Source organism: Aquarana catesbeiana, linkage group LG03 (genome assembly GCF_042186555.1).
Source record: "Aquarana catesbeiana isolate 2022-GZ linkage group LG03, ASM4218655v1, whole genome shotgun sequence".
In the NCBI taxonomy this organism is placed as follows: domain Eukaryota; kingdom Metazoa; phylum Chordata; class Amphibia; order Anura; family Ranidae; genus Aquarana; species Aquarana catesbeiana.
In genome coordinates, this window is record NC_133326.1 from 268,581,521 (window position 1) to 268,601,835 (window position 20,315).

Sequence of the window (20,315 nt, forward strand, 5' to 3'; positions counted from 1 at the left end):
AGTACACCCCTAAGTGAAAATGTTCAAATTTGGCCCAAAGTGTCAATATTTTGTGTGGCCACCATTATTTTCCAACACTGCCTTAACCCTCTTGGGCATGGAGTTCACCAGATATTCACAGGTTGCCACTGGAGTCTTCTTCCTCTCCTCCATGAAAACATCACGGAGCTGGTGGATGTTAGAGACCTTGCACTCCTCCACCTACTGTTAGAGGATGCCCTACAGATGCTCAATAGATTTTAGGTCTGGAGACATACTTGGCCAGTCCATCACCTTTATCCTCAGCTTCTTTAGCAAGGCAGTGGTCGTCTTGGAGGTGTGTTTGGGGTCGTTTGGAATACTGCCCTGTGGCCCAGTCTCCGAAGGGAGAGGATCAAGCTCTGCTTCAGTATGTCACAGTACATGTTGGCATTCATGGTTACTTCAATGAACTGTAGCTCCCCAGTGCCGCCAGCACTAATGCAGCCCCAGACCATGACACTCCCATCACCATGCTTGACTGTAGGCAAGACACACTTGTCTTCGTACTCCTCACCTGGTTGCCGCCACACACGCTTGACACCATCTGAACCAAATAAGTTTATCTTGTTCTCATGAGACCACATATGGTCTGAGCAGTGACAAGCTGACCTCCCACCCCTTCAACCTCTGCAGCAATGCTGGCAGCACTCATACATCTATTTCCTAAAGAAAACCTCTAGATATCACGCTGGGCACGTCCACTCAATTTCTTTGGTCGACCATGGCGAGGCCTGTTTTGGGTGGAACCTGTCCTGTTAAACCACTGTATGGTCTTGGCCACAGTGCTGCAGCTCAGTTTCAGGGTATTGGCAATCTTCTTATAGCCTAGGCCATCTTTATGTAGAGCAACAATTCTTTTTTTCAGATCCTCAGAGACTTCTTTCCCATGAGGTGCCATGTTGAACTTCCAGTGACCATTATGAGAGAGTGAGAGCAATAACACCAAATTTAATATACCTGCTTCCCATCCACATCTGAGACCTTGTAATACTAATGAGTCACATGACACCGGGGAGGGAAAATGGCTAACTGGGCCCAATTTGTTATTTTGAGGGGACAGCAAATTTACACTGTTATACAAGCTGTACACTCACTACTTTACATTGTAACAAAGTGTCATTTCTTCAGTGTTATCACGTCAAAAGATATAATAAAATATTTACAAAAATGTGAGGGGTGTACTCACTTTTTTGAGATACTGTAATTGGTTTCTATGCAGAGTTGCACCAGATTTTGCACCCTCCAGTTTTTGTAAATCAACCCCTGTATGTGAATCATGTATTGTCTTCCTGTCAATAGCATCTAAAAAATGTTACAAATGCACAAGTGAGTGAACACAAATATATTAAAATCCTGGTATGATGTTCTCAATCTTGTCCTCGAGTCCCAACAACAGAATATATTTTATAGGTAACCTCACCTAAATACAGGCATAGTAATCTGATTACTATATGCAGCAATGCCATTTGGATCCAAGAGTAGATATCCATAAACTGTTGGTGGGACTCGACCAAACACTGGCATAATTCTTATATGAAGAGTAATGATTTTGCACTGTAAAATAAAACATACTTATATGAAAAAAAAACAAAAAACATTTTGCACCTGATAAAAGAAAAAAACTATAGTATATCAGGTGATTTGTGTAAAAGGAAAGTTATATGGGTGTCTGCAAGTGAGTCACGTTCAATATCTACATTTAAATGATTTAACTAAAAGAATTAAAGCTTGGAACAAACATCAGGCAGCGGTAACATCATGCATTCTTGGCTTGATGTTAAGATTGAACATTCATTTTTTGGAAAATACAGAAACACATACGCTTGTACTACATTAAAGTAGAACTATAGGCAAAACTTTTTTGCTCATTTTGGATAGAGCAAGGGAGGGTTATAACCCCTGTCAGATTTTCTTTTTGCCATCGGTATCCCATTGTGGAGATTTCACTTCCTATCCCATAGCCAAACAGGAAGTGGGAGGAAATCCCTGCAAATTAAGGGAATTCCTTGGGGACCCTCAGATCACCAAAACTAGTGTCCCCATTGGAAGATATGTCCTCTAATACTTTTCTGGGGACAACTCAAAATTTGGGATTTTCTTTTACTTTCACTTTCAATGATATCAGTATACAGGACAAAAAGAGAGGATGAATCTCTTTAATGGGGAAACAGACAGCAAGAAAAAAATGACAAGCATTCACAACTCTCCACTCTATCCAAAACGAAAAAAAAAGTTTTGCCTTTTGTTATACTTTAATGTCTATGTCTACGTGGTAAATGGAGACTGCTGGTCCCAGCATGTTCTCTGGGGAATAATACTAGCTTCCTGGGAAATGTAAATTCTTCAAGACAGATCTGCCAGGTGCATCCACTGTTAATGGTGTAGATTAGGTAACACTCATCTAACTTATATGGTTAGTGATAGCTACTGAGATCCACATTACCCAACTGTCAGCTAGCTTATTTCTTTATGTTCACTTGTTTTGCCTTATAGTAATCAATCAGTGATTCTGTGGTCAGACATCTTTGGGTCAATCAGTAGCAAGATTGAAAATTGTCCTGTAATTACTCCATTAGTACCCCTATACTGTATTTTGCAGTAAGTATACATTGTTCTCATCATACTAGTACTAGATATATAGTTCTGTGTTTGACACAGATGATATAAGTAATAAAAAAGTGAACAATTCATAATACTTTCTATACAGCTTGTACCATAATTCATGACACTACTGTCTACCTGGCTGTTGTGCTGAAATCTGTTTGCTATGTGCTCTCTATGGTATAGTAAATACTGACTTCTCTGTATCTAAATGAAAGGTCTAAATCTAGAATCTACCTTCTTCTTTTATCACTGTATTATTTACTAGGGAAGAAACTGTGCTTCATCTTTAGATTTAATAACCATGTTATTATAAGCATAGTTCTAAATCACTTTAGGAATCTGTCAGAGACTTTAGTGTGCGTAATCCTTCTAAAATAGAGTTCTGCCATTGAGGATGAACTGCCAGAAAAACAAAAAATATGTACTTTGTTTAAGCCTTTCTAAGCTGACTGGTGCCGCTTATGAGCAAAAGATGGAAAATTATCGCAGCAGGCTTAAAACAAGTTCCACTTTCAGAGTTTCTCTGTTAAAAAAAGGCAGGTACACATTTGTATTTAGAGGCAAGCTGTCATAAGGGATACATGGAGGCTGCAGTAAGGCCAGTAGGGTGGCTGTACAGCCAGGTAGCTAACATTTTCAGAAGGGAGACAGCAATATTTCAATATGACAGGTTGACTTTAAAGCACTACTTGCAGTACAATGCAAGGTCTTCTTATAATCTCTGCCTCCTCTCTCCCACATAAAATCAGCTGCAGTTTCTATATGAAAAGGTAGTTTTAAAGAAAAAAATTATATTTATACTTACCTACCCGCACCCCCCCACCCGAATCTTCTGCATCATTGGGCGTGCTATCCGTATAAAATAAAACTTTTTTCTTTACATTTAAAGGGATGGGGATGTGGATGGAGGGGGAGCACAAGCATCTGAAAGAGGCCTAAGCAGTGTTGCCAACCATCAGTATTTTTACTAAATGCTGTGCACACTTTAAATAATATCTCATCTAATATTCAAAAGACAACGAAAGCACAATTGCAGCAGGAGGCAGCAAAGATACTAAAGGGGTGGGAATTTATATAAAGCTCATGATGACAAAATGAATGTAATGGTGGTCATTTTGTCATCATGAGCTTCATATAAAGTCCCACCCCTTTAGTATCTTTGCTGCTTCCTGCTGCAATTGTGCTTTCGTTGTCAGAGTGACAGGGATGGAGGCACATGGCTTTACCCAGTCATGGCCTCATTTAAAGTCCCAAGCTTCCCCTCCCCCATTTTTTTATAATATTCAAAAGACGTGACATACATGGGACCCTTCATTCACTTTGCCTTAAAGTAGTAACTTGAGTGTTAAGCCCTACCAACGTCCTTTCACGGAGGCAATTTCCTGTATGTTTTTACACCCACATAATCAGATATGTAGTACCAGTGGGGTCATTTAAATTTTATGCAGGTGACAGAGAGTAAAAGTTTTTTTTCCTTGCTCCAAGCAGACACTATATAAGCCACCAGTAAGTGCCTTTATTTTTAATATCATGTGCTTGATTTATTTAGCAGGGGTTGTCAATCTGGCCAGTAACAATTGCAAGTACTGAACCACCCATATCTATTGTATCTTTAAAATACATTTGCATTATTAAACGTTTTAGCTTCTTTAGTACTACTACTACTACTACTGTAATGAGATAATCAATGGTTCTGCATATTAGAAGTTCTTTCTATGAACTATTATTGTAAATGCTAGAAACATTTTTTAGTTTTCAATAGATTGGGTAAGGGTTAAAACCACTGTAATGTTTAATTTAATATCTCTTTACCCTATATGGCAGCTTACCAGTTGTTAGATGTGGTGGCAGCATTAGTTCTTACCAGGTGATCTTGGCAGCAACACACTTCCTGTCCTAGGGTAATAATGCTTATTCACCATACTATATCTATAGAAAAGAAATGTAGTCACCTAGCTCAGGACTACAAACCTTGAGGGGAGAGGTTCTATAGTCCTTAGAGATCACTGGGAACCTTATAATTGATAAGAGAGTAGCACAAGCAGAGAGCACAGGTAGTTATCAACTGGCAAGATAAAACAAAATGCCTTTCGAATAATAACCCAAAAGAGACCAAATAGAAGAAGTTAATTGTTTAGGGTTTACATACACTTTAAGATAACTCTTCCTTCCTACATCTCAAATGTCAGATAAGCATAATTACATCCAAAAAAGCCAGAATTGTAAATCACTGTAAGTGGTGAGTTTGTACAAGCTTTTTCAAAGGTCTTCCTATGCATTAATCATGGTTCAAATAGATCCAGAAAGCATATTTCAGATCTTTTCTTTCTACATGCAGGATCTGTTTTATACAGTCATCATAAGAACAATTGCACTAACCGCTTGGCAATTAGGCAAGCCAAAAAGCATGTTTGGCTTTTCAGCTATTTTTATTCTTTTTAGAATATCAATGAAAACAGTGAAAAGACTGAAACAAATAAGAGGTCAACTCACAAAGTCTCCAGACTGTGGAGCCCATCAAAGCATTTCTTTCCCAGGGAGTAGATCCTATTGTTATGGAGATGTCTGCAGGGGAACATTAAAAGCACAGTCAGGACAGCACGCTGCGCACAGTGAACCTAGGCAAACTTCTTCAATGAGCGCTTCTAAAGAAACGTGTTTTTAAGCATGCACTTATTGTATACAAGTCAAGCAGTGCCAAAGAATTTATTGGAGGGCATGCTCCCAAGGCTTTCACTTTCTTCCTTCAAAAAAGATTGGCAGCTGTTATAGGGGCCCGAAACGACTACTGAAGATGTGCTGTATTATTTGTACTCTGTTCTGCATCGCTGTTCCCGGGACCTCCATATACTGCTAGTTTATGAGGGGCACGCATATTAATATACTGAGCACAAACTAAAAAAAATAAGCCATTGTGCAGTACAAGGGATCAGTCATGCCTCAAAACAATTTAGAAACAAATGATTCTAAAGACTTTCTTATTTATAGCAACCAATCAGATTTTTTTCTCTTATGGTTGAAGAGAACCTGTCACCAGCAGGTAAAAGCACCTAAAAATCAAGTATTTTATTGCTTGCTTGAAGCATTTTTCCTTTTCATAAAAAAATGTTATCCACTTTCAATGTGCCTTTGAACTTGCTAGAAAATTTGCCCACTTCAGGATAATTCCCTGACACAACCACAGTACCTCTCCCTCTTGCCATGTCATAGCACTATTTTGGGAGTGATTGATTAATCTCTGTGCTGGCCCAGCTCCTCCACCTCTCCTTTCACCTCATTACATAATCTTTTATTACAGTAGCATTTGAGTGACAGCTTTAAGTTGGCTGAGGTTTCTGACAAGATGGCAGCACAGAGCAGAAATTGTAGGGTTTTGGATTTTTTACACAATGGGGGCTTTTACAGGTAAATACCAGGCATAAAATGTGATAGTTGCACATATAATCTTAAGGGAACATTGTTGTTGAAATGATTGGTCTGGTGACAGGGTCTCTTTAAGAAAAAGACATCCCGGTTGGACCCTATGGGAAACAGTTATTCTTTCAGAAACTTTCCTACACGAGTTCTACGTGGATAATACTGACAGGTACTTTTTCAATATGTGTAAATGGTGACAGGAAAATATGTTAGAGACATTACCTTTTCAATGTTAGTTGTCTTCAAATTTAAATTTAACCATAAACCCATAAAACTAGGCCTGTCGTAAAATTCCATGCATATTACTAACAACTTATTAAATTTGAGAGTAAAAAAAAAAATCCTCAATAAGTCAGGGACATATAGAAGAAACTTTGTAAGTGAATGTTAATAAGCGACCTGGTCTTATGTGTCTCTTGAGGCTTCCTGCAACAAGAAAAACAATGTAACGTCTGCCTGCGGCACATTTTACTTTAGCAAATATTTCCGCCAGAGAGGGATGGAAATTCCTGCTGCCACACAATTTCCTGAAGGTTGTATTAAAAATACAAAAAGTGAAAATGTACATGTTCCAAACCGGATGGATTCAGTGCCTTATAAAAGTTATTACATGATGAAGAATTCGAAAAAGGAAAATAAATTTTGAATACAACATATGTATTGTTAGTAAGTATCATTTTAAGTGCACCTGTTGCAAACTGGCAGCCATTTTGTAAGCTAAAAAAATAATTAGTCAGGCAGCTTATTTTTTTCTTTAAAATCAGTGACATCCGTAAGAATTTTAACATATAAACAGGGCAAAGAAATGTACAAACTGCAGTAGCCCACTCAGAAATAGTCAAATACTAAGTAAGCCTAAACCTACTTCCATCCCCATTCTAAGCCTATTCTAACTACCCTGTACCTACCTAAAGGAGATCCAGAACGGTCACATGATCTCTCCAGCAACTGGCTTCAGTGAAGAGGAGAGATCACCAACAACGGCTGCAGAGCCTGGAGGATGATGTCACCCATAGGCTTACTATGGGGCATCCATTCTCGTCTGTCCCTCCTCTACACTGAGCCTTCGCTGGGACCTGATCATGTGACCAGAATGGAGCTCCCTCATAATAGATAAGTATAAAGATCTTTCCTTTCACAGGGTAGATAGAAAAGGATTAGAATGGGGGTGAGTGTAGGTTTAGGCTTAGTTAGTATGGGACTATGCTTACACTTTCAGTATTTCACTTTAAGTGTAAAACAAATAATTTTCCTAAAATGTCCTAATTTCTTTGGCTTTTGTTACCATGACCCACCACTAATAAAATCCAAAAATGAATTCCACGTCTGTGTATATTATTTGTTGATATACCCGTAGTAGAGACAGGAAACCATAGTGCACATTTTTTTTTTTTTTTTATCCTATCCCAAACACACCACCATTAAACTACCTACTACCTAAAACATACTGACCCTGACACTGACCCTATCACTAACCTGGATCAAGCCCTAATCTAGCTATTTTATCTTTGTTTCATTATTTTTTTATACACAGACTTTTTTTTTACATTCTTCGCCTCTGACTAGGAGAAAAAGAGTCAATTATTTTTCTTCATTCAGAAGATAGAGTACAGGGGTGGGTTTTGCTGAATGATCACTGTAATAGCCAATGACAGGCTATCACAGCAATTATGTGATCGAGAGCTGGTCTTCCAGGCTTCTGATCATCAGTGATAGTTCAGTCTCTGTGCCAAAAGAAAGCCTACTTCTGTGATGCACATACTGTGTATGTGACACCTGCATCAATGGGTGGACATAACAAAGAAAAAATCTATCATTTTTTTTAGGACAAACAAGGCTTTCTTTTGTTGGTGTTGTCTTGCCAATTTGAATTAATATCTTTATGCAATTCAAAGATAAAAATTTAAACAAATTCACTTTTTTACTTTGATCGGTGTCAGCTAAAAAAAAATCACTGTAAATAAAAAGTGTTAGATAAAAAGTATAGTTTTATTATATATAGTTTGTCCTATTTAAAATAATGCTAAAATTAGGGTTCTGCTATGCAGCATTACAATTTTTTTTTTAAAGAAAATATAGCAAAGACTTTTGTAGGAATGTAGCAAAGACTTTCCTAGGCAACATTAGAAAATATTATCAACAAAGGGAATATAAAAAAAGGAAAAACATTTTAATTGTTAAAAAATAGATATAAACATGAAAAAAATTGTGAAGTGGAGAAGGTAAAGGTGGAGTTAATCATGGCTGATTAGGGTAAACTAAGTGTATTTCAAAGATGTTTTTTTTTTTTTTTTGCGTGTGTATGGGACAGCCAATGTCCACAAATGGGTAAATCTGAACTCCAAGCAGATATAAAAGACACAAATTAATGCAGCCCTGTAATTATTTAGAACAGTATAAAATGTCTTTTTTAAGTATCTCATTTTGACCTGGTATCAGCCCTGCTGCAGTCGCTGTATATTTGGAGCTGGAGTGTGAGAGGGAAAAAAAATGTACAAGGATCCAGTCAGGTTAGGTACTGAGAAGAAGCATGCTGGTAGGAAGAGAATGCAGGGTGAGGGGGGTTTTGAGCTCATTACTGTACTGCTTTTCATTTCACTGTCCAGGACTCATGATAATCTGGGCTCAAAAGTAGTTGGCTGAATGATAGCAGAGATCAAACTGAGGACATATAGTGGCAGAAAAAAGTACTGTGCAGAAAATCCCTGGATTAAAGCTAAATATTGCAGTAAAATCAGTTTTTGTTATTTTATCTTTAATATGCTATTTGTTCTATCTTATTTTTTCTTGGAGTACTACTTTAACCACATTCCTACCGGCCTTATTCTGGCACTCCTCTCCTACATGTAAAAATCATAATTTTTTTGCTATAAAATTCTCAGAACCCACAAACATTATATATGTTTTTTAGCGGACACCCTAGGAAATAAAATGGCGGTTGTTGCAACTTTTTATGTCACACAGTATTTGCGCAACAATTTTTTAAATGCGTTTTTTGGGGACAAAAACTGTTAATTTAGCCCAATTTTCTATAATGTGAAAGATGATGTTACGCCGAGTAAATAGATACCCAACATGTCATGCTTTTTTATGTTTCACGTTATTTGCTCAACAATTTTTCAAACACGTTTTTTGGAGGAAAAAAACTGTAAATTTAGCCCAATTTTCTATAATGTGAAAGATGATGTTACACTGAGTACATAGATACCCAACATGTCATGCTTTAAAATTGCGCACACTTGTGGAATGGTGCCAAACTTTGGTACTTAAAAATCTCCATAGGTGACGCTTTACATTTTTTTACAGGTTACCAGTTTAGTTACAGAGGAGGTCTAGTGCTAGAATTGTTGTGCTCGCTCTAACGTACACGACAATACCTCACATGTGTGGTTTGATTGGCGTTTACATATGCGGCCACGACTTATGTGTGCATTCGCTTCTGTGCGCAAGCACACGGGGACAGGGGCACTTTAAATTTTATTTTTTATTGTTTATTTTACTTTAATTTTTTTATTTTTACATATTCTCTTTCATTTTTTTTTATCTTTTTTTTTCCTATTACAAGGAATGTAAACATCCCTTGTAATAGTAATGGTGTGTGACAGGTCCTCTTTATAGAGAGATGTGGGGTCTATAAAACCCCACATCTCTCCTCCAGGGTGGAAAGCATCAGATGAAAAAAAAAAAAAAGAAAGATCTGATGTTTTCCAGCCGAGATCCTGGCTTTGTTTACATCCGGGCCTGCATGTGACGCCATAACCGTCTATGCTCTTCATCCGACGGCAGCGGATTCTTTCTCTGGGTCCCTAATCGCACGGGCGAGCCTGGAGAAGCACTGGAGGGCGGGGATCTAAGAACAATGAACGCTGAACTGCTGCTATGATCATTCTTACAGTGCACATAATCGCCGGCTGAAAAAGAAGATATCTGAATGATGTCTGCAGCTGCAGGCATCATTCAGATATCACCACTGAAAGACAAAATGTCATATGACGTCCTTGGGCTGGAAGTGGTTAAAGAGGAGTTCCACCTGGGGGAAAAAAAAAAAAGTCAGCAGCTACAAATACTGTAGCTGCTGACTTTTAATACATGGACACTTACCTGTCCAGGGAGCCCGCGATGTCGGTACCCCAGCCAATTTTCCAATCGGCTGTCAAGTGCCGCTGCCGCCATCTCCACTAAGGGAAACCAGCAGTAAAGACGAAAGGGTTCCCTACTGCGCATGCGTTTTCAAATCGGCCCGGCAGTGGAGGAAGGAGGAAGTGAACTTCTGAGGGATGGGGCCGCTGCGCTGTCTCCCATAAGTGGGGAGAGGGACCTGTCAAAAACAGTTTGGGAAATACTGAGGAAGGGTTAGAACCTATGTTCTTGTGTTCTCTTGCCTTCTGTCCTAGTGACAAGCTTGTCACTTGGCAGGAAGTGAAGAGAAACGTTTTCAATAAACACCAGAATTTGTTAACCTTCCACGCTATTTCCATCACTAAAAAAAAAAACAAAAAAAAACTTTTAGCTGAATTCTAATGCAACAGAAACATTTTATCTATTAAATATACATTTAAATATTTGGTTATTATTATTTTTTTTGCTCACACTGGTGGTTTGAAAGGCATTTCATATGTAATTTATATTCTTTGGTGACTTGCTGGTGTTGTAACATACTCCTTTTCCTCTAGACACCTGATGACATTGATTCAGTGGTAATCCTTTAGTCATCACGATCAGAGAGCAATAATATATATTGTTTCTACAAATTCTTCAGAGAATTATGTTTCAGTAATTATATCTGATCTGAAATGCAAATATATTAAAGTAAACTCACAGGACTACAAGGCTTGACAGGTTTCTGAACGCATGATCTGGAATGTGGTGAATCTTGTTTAACGCCAAGGTCATGGCCTGCAAGGCTGACAGACTTTCCAGCGCCCTCACTGGAATCTCAGTCAGGGCATTGTCATCCAGCCACAAGTGACGGAGAGAAAGAAGACCATTAAAACTGTTGGGTGGCACATAGTTGATGTGGTTGGCATCCAGGCGCCTAGAGAAAGAACAAAGTATACCCAATGTCATTAAAAGATCAGAACAACATACTCATGTGGTGACAAAATGTAAACAGAGCAATGGATCCCCTGTGGATTGAAATAAATTGATAAATACTATCTCTGCATTGTTCCCTTCGATCATGGTAGACCAACAAGGTTTTAAGAGAGAACCAAACCAAAAATTATAGTAACAAATATGGAGATTGAGTAGCTATATTATTGTGTCTATTTTGTTTAATCGAGCACTATATGTAGCAACTCCAAAATCCTGCCAGTGAACTATTTTTGTGTGATACTGGATGCAGCTAAATATTAAAAATTACGGGACTGGATAAACAAAAATGTATACTCTTACACAATGTTTTGGCATCTGAAACTCTTAGTTGTAAAGGCGTAGATGTAAACTGTCATACATAGCAGAATGATTATTTACTCATGAAATGTGAGTTTGCATGGAGTAATCAGTATCAATAAGTGCCCACTATGTGTCTCTGTCATGAAAGAACAATGACGACATTTGACCTGAACTCCAGCAAAGACCTTTTCAATGGAAGAAGCTAATTAGTTAAGACATTATTTTCAAAAGAGGACCAATGACCATGATTCCAAACTAGCCTCCCACTGAGTTTTTTTCCATAGAAAAACAAACAAAACAGGAAAAACACAGAGCAAATACATGATAGCATGCTGATGCATTCATGACATATACCCAAAGGTTCTGGAAGTAGAAGAGGATCCAGCAAGTGTGCTTTTGGCTCCCCAACACAGCCCACTATCAGATGTTGTCATATCAGGGAACCCGTTGAAAAGATCAATCAAAATGATTAGGATTACAGCTTCAAACGTGGGCAGATGCTTAACTGCCTTTTTGTTTAGAAGCAGTAAAGTGCAACTTGAAGCAAAAGATACAATGTTTAAATGTGCGTTCCACTTTATGCTCATAGACAGGTGTTTTCATTTGGAAAAAAGGGTATGAGTACCACAGCACTGACAGCCTGCATAAATACAATATAGTGCAACTATAGTGCATACAAAATTAAGTGCAAAATGAATCAAAAAATACAAAAAATATATATTAAGCATGTAGCCAGTGAAAACTTAAAAAACACATGCAAAAAGCATAAATTTCTAGTTGGAAGGTTCCTTTCACAGGTGCCTTCCACAGGTGCAGCTGTGCTAGAAATAGTGCAAATAAATATTATGCATGTGACCAGTGAAAGTCCAAAAAAGAGGTGCACATAAACACAAAACAATTCTCATTTGATAAGTTCCTTTCAAAAGTGCTGCTATGCTAAACAAAACGTATGATGCTGTAAACAGGTGCATACGGGATCCACAACCTCCCACCCATCCTTATGGTTCTGGATCCACACCAGATCCAATGGACCGCCAAGCAGTACTGCATTGCAGATCAGGTAGGCTTAGTATGGTGAGCATCATATGTTTTTTTTTAAGCACAGCAGCACTAGTCTAGCTTGAGCAAAAAAATAAATAAAGGACGGCCTAACCTCTTGTATAAAATAATAAAACAGCTCTGTCTGCAATACTCACCCTATTTCTGGTACTGTGATTTACCCACCTACCAATTTTAACCAGGTAAAAGATACCCAGCATCATTCAACCTATTTGTTGGGAGGCCAGAGCACCAAGGGCCTGCCCCTACCTTTGACTCACTGGGAAATGTTGCAAAAGCAGCAACATGTCGTAAGGCCAAGAGGTGAAAGGTGTTAGTTGGGTTGGGGGCTTTGAAAAAACAGTCCCAGGCAACATATAAACATATTCAGTGAGGGAATAATACTATGGGATAAACAGAACAACTGAGTTAAAGTCAGAAAATTCACTCAATGTTCCTTAATGTGAGTTCTGCAAAATTCTCTGCAGAATACGCACACACAGCTCCATAGAGGGTCAGTAGAAGAGAAACATGCACACTTAAATCTGCTGTTAAACTTCCTCAATCTCTTAATTCTGCATCACATTAAAAACTTCCAGGGCAGGTTAGAATCTGATTGTGACTTCTTAGTACTGGCATTTTTTACATCAGGTTTTATGAATGAGATAGTGAGCATGGAATAGGGAGCTCTAATATCACCAAAAGTAGAATTCCAGATTTTAGATAAATTAAATGGTCAGTGTTGAAACAGGGTCTTTTAGCTCCCAAGCTGACCAAAGTGTGCCACCCCCACATGAGGTTTGAATCACTTTAGCAGTATTGTTGCATGTCCTGCCATTGTTGCATGACCTCCCCTCCACTGCCAAACATCCAGAGGTTGTGTTGTCTGCCTACCCTTCTGCCTGGTCCTGAGTGCACTGGCACGCTACAGCAATATCTGGGTAAGAAAAAATAGATAAAAATGGAACAATTTAGCAGGTAAGCCCTGTTCCTTCTATCAGAAGTTTACATTTCCCTTTAGGATAATTTCTATTGTTTTGAATACAGCAGTTCAAAAACAAAAAATAACATATATATCTTTGCTATTGTTGTTAAATTTTGCAAACACATGTGCCACAAGGTTTTTTTGAGTCAAAGCTCACATCCTGTCCCAGGATCATAACAGAATTAAGAAACCATTCTTCATGTTAATGTAGAAAATAAACCATTATATCAAAAGGACTTACAGTATATACAATGGTAACAAAACCGGAATAAACTTTAGTATACATGATTAGATATACTTAAAAATGAGAAGAGAAACACTAAAGAAAAAACAAAGGTAGAAAAAAAGTAGAGAAAAAGTAGAGAAAACAAGAAAAAGTGTGTTTAGAGATGTGTCCCACATCTTCATCTATCCCATGGGTCCAGCTTAAAATGCTAGCCATTGTTCTCCTGAAATGCACTGTATCCATGGGTCCCATATTTTTTCAAATAAAGACATTTTGTCATTCAACGTAGCAGCTTAGAATATAAAGGATTTTTTTGGCATGTTTCAGTACATCCTCTATTGGTTGGCCTAATAAGGCTTGCAGGAGTATTTTTTGATGTTGATCTGAGTCAAGGATAAAGTTATATAAAGTTATAGACTCTGATCCAGAAGCTCCTAACTCTCACTCATGTCCACCATATATGATATTCTGTGCCTTCCTATCCACATCCCCTGAAGCACAAAGGTGAGGCACCTAGGACACAAGACGTTATTTTTGTAGGTACCATATGCCATCTTTAAAGCACTTTGTCATTGGCTTCAATAATGGAAGTGTTTCTAAAGGACTTAGATGTCAAAAGGGCCAGCTCCTACTTTACCGTACATGGTAATTTATTATATTGCAGAAATTTGTCCTGGAATCTTGTCTGTATTTTTGCATAGATGTTCCATTGATTTCATGTTAGTCACATCTGAGTGACTGAATGAAGGGTCTGAATGAAATACTTTGTTTGCATTTAACAGGTGTTCAGCTATTGGCTGCTGATGTTTGTCTTGTAAAGTTTGTTTGGACAACATGCCCTGGCCATTACAAAAATTGTCAAGAACCCCCCTATTTGTCCACAATTGAAAATTGTTGGGGGTAAGACCTGGGGTAAAGACAGGGTTGTTCAATATTTGGGTCAAGGGACCATGAGGAGATTTAAAGTTAAATAGAATGCTTAGTCAGTCCCAGAGGCCCAAAGTAAATGACGGAGATGGGCATAAGATTGTAGGTCTAACCTTGCTCAGTAAACACATAAGAGGTTCACTCTTTTTGGGGCACAGGAAAATAATTGCTATTGACATCCATGCAGGTTTTTTATTGTTATGGTGGATGGTAACCATTTCAGCACCTATAATGGTTACTTGATTACCAAGACACTCTCTAATTAATTACAGTATATAGCCAAAACTTTTTTTCAGTTTTGGATAGAGTAGGAAGAGGTTGAACAAAACTCAGGTTATTTTTTGCTGTCTGTACCCACTGATGCAACAGGAAGGCAGAGGGAATGTCCCCAAAGTTAGAAGAAATATCATCTTAGGCAGCTGTCACTGGGACATGTGTCCCCATTGGAAGTCTGCTCCTTACCTCTTGCACTCATGACAACTGTAAAATATTGGATTTCCTCTTACTATCTGTCTCAGGGACAATGGCTACCAGGACAAAGGGTGAATCTCCCTAGAGGGGACACAGGCAGCGATAATAACTTAGTAAAGGGTCTATCCCCTTACTTTATCCAAAGCTGAAAAAAATTGTTTACAAACACTTTAATTGAAAGAGCAGGGAACCAAATTGAGCTGCACAGAGCCTTCCCTCTACTCAGAGACTTAAATAAAACAGAATGAGAGTCTTTTAAGCATGTATGGGTGTTTTTATGGTTACACAACAGAGAGATGATGGGCTGCAAAGTGGTTACAGGATTTGGGGAAGGTGTTTCTGGTCACTGTTCCTATCAAATCAAGGAACAGCTGTTATAGCTGTAACCTATGCTCCTAAACCTCCAGCTTGGAGTATTTGTTTCAGTAACCGCTAAACGTCCTGGTAACAAATACCAACCAACACATTTAACTAATTTAAATTACTAAAACCTACTAAACATTAAATATAAGTAGTTTATGTGTCTAGAACATTTAACATGCATTTATTTAATACATATACAATGAAAATTCATGGAGGCTTAAAAGGAGAACTGTAAAAGGACTGAATGAGCAACTGATTCAATCTTGTAGTCTAAGCACTCGTGAATAGCAGAAAACACAGCTGGCAACAGAGCTCCTGTAACACCAACTCTATGGAAAACTCACAAGGTCTCTGTAGCGGTTGAAATATAGGTGTCAAAAATCTGACAAGTGTTTGCTGTTAAAATGCAGATTATAAATCCAAACAAGTCAATGTTCTGTCAACAAAGTGGTCAAGGACAGGCTGAAATGTTTAAATGTTTCCATCAGATGTACCCCAAGGCAGAAATCTCTGTTACATCACTACATGGAGCATTCTGGGCTTTTCTTTGTCTGTTTTAAAGTGTTTCTAAAGTCTCCCTCTTGTTTTTTTAAATTCCAAACATGTCATACTTACCTGCAAACCCACTGGACAGATCAGCCCTCTTCTGGCATCCCCCACCAGTGCTCCATAGCAAGCTGCTTGCTATGGGGGCACTCCAGCAGGTTCAATCCTGAGCTGCACTCTGTGGGCCCATTGACTCCACCCTGCTCTCTGCTCTCTTCTAACAGGCTGTGACTGACAGCAGCGGGAGCTAATGGCTCCTGCTGCCTCCTCCATGGCCAGTGAGAGAGAAAATGGAGAGAGCTCTTGAGCACAGCACTGGATCAAGATCTGGCTCAGGTAAGTATAAGGAGGAGCTGGGGGGGAGCTGCACACAGAAGGTTTTTTACCTTAATGCAGAGAATACATCAACCCCTTCCTGCTGACCCATAAGGGCTATTAGAACCCTTAAAGGGCCGAGGCGGAGGTGGGCATTCGGGTCATGTGACTGCTGTGATTGGCTGACACAGAGTCACATGAGCGGAAAGCTCCCGATCGCTAGTATGCATCGGGAGCTTTCCGGTACGTGCCGGCTACCTAGCTGGGAGTGTGCTCTCAGCATGGTAAGTAGTTTTAACAGGGCCACATGTATGTAGCCGTTTGGCATTAATGCACACGAGTGGCTGCATATATGTGTGTGGTCTTTGTCTTAAGGTAAAAAAAAACTACCTTATACACATGTTCACAATAAAAAACTTGTGTTCTGTGTATCAAACTTCGGAATTGATTAGGATTTCCCCATGTGCTCCAACAATAAACAACTATAGAAACTATATTTGTACATACAAATGTAATTATCTGTTTCTAAATGTTTTAATGCTAAATCATAAGATATCTCTTTTTAATCCACCACAATTCTTATGGATTTATCAGAATACAGGTGCTACATCTCATATCCAAAATGTTGTTGTACTTCCAGAACATTTTGATCCTGCAACTCCCTACATGAGCTCACATTGACACCAACATGCCTATGTGAATTGCCGACAGTAAATAAATTGCACACAATGAAACGGGACAGCAATGCTTATTACGTCTGAATGTCTGAAGTATATGCTAAAAAATTTACAAAGCCCAATTTTACATAAATCTACTTACAGTGGATCTTCAAAGAAAGCTTTAAAGAATGGAATAGTTGGATTCTCTTAGGTCTTCATTGCCATTTTTGTCCCTGTCCCATCTCAAACTTTCTCAAACTGATGACAGTTTGAAATGAATATAGGCTTTTATCAAGAATATGGCGCATACAGCAATATTGCAGAGCTCCACATTTTATGATGTTGCAGAACCTGCAACTATAAGTATACTCTTTTTATTGGATCCCTAAGCTATGTTTTTTTATTAAAAGCTATTGAAGAAATTCCATTTCTATCAGTCTGAAACCTATGTAGACTATTTGTTGTCTTGGCCCACAGATTGTGCAGCTATGATGCAGAGTAATCTATGACAACCAACAACTACTACCTTTGGTATCATTTCTCCTTCTCTATAGATTGTAAGCTCTCATGAGTAGGTTCCCCCTAACCTTTTTGGTCTTCAATTCTATTGGAACTGTATTGTCTCTCTTTATTTGTAAAGCGCTTAAATTGCTGGTTGTTGCTCATTCCTAAGTGTCACTGTCATCCCATATTTCTCTTTTTCAACCTGAGTATGTAGACCATCCACATGAGATCCCACAAAACCAAAAGCACAGTCCACAGAAATAATGGAGAAAAGTGGTTGTAAACCCTTACTGCCCTATTATTATTACTGTACAGGATTTATATAGCGCTTTACAATATAAAATTGGGACAATACAGTTTTAATACAATAAAATACAAGAGGATTAAGAGGGCCCTGCTCAGAAGAGCTTACAATCTAATAGGGTGGGGCAGGTGGTACAAAAGGTTGTAACTGTGGGGAATGAGCTGATGGAAGTAGTAGGAGATTAGTTGGAGACGTGATAGGCTTTCCTGAAGAGATGAGTTTTCAGGGATCGCCTGAAGGTAGCAAGAGTAGGGGATAGCCGGACAGGTTGAGGTAGCGAGTTCCAGAGGATGGGAGAGGCTCTGGAAAAATCCTGGAGATAAGCATGGGAGGAGGAGATGAGAGAGCTTGAGAGCAGGAGGTCTTGAGAAGAACGGAGAGGATGATTTGGGTGATATTTGAAGACAAGATTGGTGATGTAACTCGGGGCAGAGTTGTGAATGGCTTTGTATGTTGTGGTTAGTATTTTGAATTTATTAGATGTTACATTGTTAGATGTAGTTATTATTGCAATACAACAGGATCTATATCCCCCGAAAATACAAAAATCTCTGTTCTTCTACCTTTTTCAGGTTGAAGTATTCCCTGTCACATGATCACGATCCCCATGCTTTGTGAAATAAAAGGTGGCTGGTGGGCGTGTACAGAGCTACAGAGCAGAGCTGCAGAGCGTCATTTCTGGAAAGCTGTTTCCTGTCAGAGCTCGCTCGTGAATGAGCATAATTCTGCATGCTATTCAGATGGTGCTGGTCAGGGCAGATCTGGCTGGCAGCGCCTGACAATGCTACATGGAAGTATCAGTGAGCAGCGACATTCAGCTGCACAGATCAAACGCTGTCGGTCACATTGAGGGTTGCTGAATGGCTTGGTTAGACAGTTTTCTCTAATCAGCCATTAAGCAATCCAAAAAGTGCATAACACAAATGTTTATGTTATTTATCAAATAAATGAAGGGTACATTTAGATTTTTTGACTGGAATTCCACTTTAAATCATTTATTGTGATATACACCAGCCCGTCTGGTGCCAACAACCATGCCACGTTCAAAATTACTTAAATCCCCTTTCTTCCCTATTCTGATGCTCGGTTTGAACTTCAGCAAGCTGTCTTTACCACGTCTACATGCCTAAATGCATTGAGTTGCTGCCATATGAATGGCTGATTAGCAAATTTTGTTACCAAGCAATTTAACAGGTGTACCTGATAAAATCTCTGGAATACAGCTGCCAGACCTGCAGACCTTTTGCAGCAATTACATAAGGATCTGATTTGCCCTGTTGGATTTTTAATTGAAATAAAATAACGAAAGAAGAGGAGAGGGAACACCTGTCCTGTAGTAAAAGAAGCAAGATTACAGCATCGGCAAGAACTGAGCTATGACAGGAAAAAGTAATGAGAAGTCGTTGGGTGACCTAATCTACCATACGCCATGTAACTGAAGGAACACTTTTTGGGTAGCCCCACCTTTTAACATTACCACTTCTACATTTATTTTAGTTTATATTTAACATAGATGTAAAGAGCTGAAGATATGTCTACTGTTACCTTCATTATCAGCACACATAATATTATTAACAATTAACATAAATAAGAGGTTGGGTAGTATGCCAAAACTATTTAAGCGCAACAGGCAAATGTATTTCCTATATCACTTACACTTGTTTCTCTCCAGGCTACATTGTATCTGTTTGGAGAGTTTGGAGCTCATTTGCACTAAGGAATGTTTCTATACCAGAGAAATGCAGCTAATTTCTGGGAGTAACAAAGGACAAGATAGCAGCGGAGATAGTGAGTTAACTGCCGTTTACCATTTACCATTTCACAGCTGCTCTTGTCTTTAAATGGGTTACCTGATCTTCTCATATCCTACTACACAATGAACACAAAACCATGCTAACTTCAAATGCAGAATCTAACAAAAGCATCCATTTGGGCGGAAGTTTTGTGAAGGTTACTTTGTTGCCTTAAAGCTCTTAACCCCATCCACTGTCGTACTAATTGTTTAACTTGTTCCAGAAATTGCATTCCTTGTGCAAATCTGTAATGCAAGAGACACCTGGTGAACAGCATGAAACAGGAACCTAAAAATTACACACCTTTATGTGAGGGGCACAGACCAGCTTGAATGAACAAAGCAATCCTAGTTTTCCACCAATTTTCCTCCTTTAACCATAGTGCCTTTTCTGTTCTAAGCCTTATCATTCCATCTCACGGCTGCTAACCAGCTGTTTAGCATTCCCACTGATTACTGTCATTCTTCCGTAATGCAGTTATTGGACACCATGCTTTTTATACCACCAATGGTGGGTCTTCATTTTGTGATTTAGAGATATGATACAACCTTGTGTAAGGAACCCCCAGTGATGAAAAAATCTGGAAAAATAGTCTTGGGACGTGTGGTTTTCCAGGAAAGGGATTATTATGCCATTCAGAACATTAAGCTAAAATATATTAAATTACTTTTACAAACCCCTACTGATTTTCAGCACTGCATATCATCAGTGTTTGAGAAAATGCAAACATATAAATATACTACCTCTG

General features: G+C 38.7%; 1 protein-coding gene across 1 annotated transcript in view; it reads right to left on the reverse strand.

Annotated features, from left to right (window-relative positions):
- The window catches only part of LGR5 (leucine rich repeat containing G protein-coupled receptor 5), a 223,604-nt gene that overhangs the window by 66,374 nt on the left and 136,915 nt on the right, over positions 1–20,315 (reverse strand). The window contains exons 5-6 of the mRNA XM_073620041.1: positions 10,862–11,077; positions 5,119–5,190 (exon numbers count right to left, since the gene is read on the reverse strand). Coding sequence (XP_073476142.1) covers positions 5,119–5,190; positions 10,862–11,077 — 288 coding nt within the window. The remainder of the gene's footprint in view (positions 1–5,118; positions 5,191–10,861; positions 11,078–20,315) is intronic.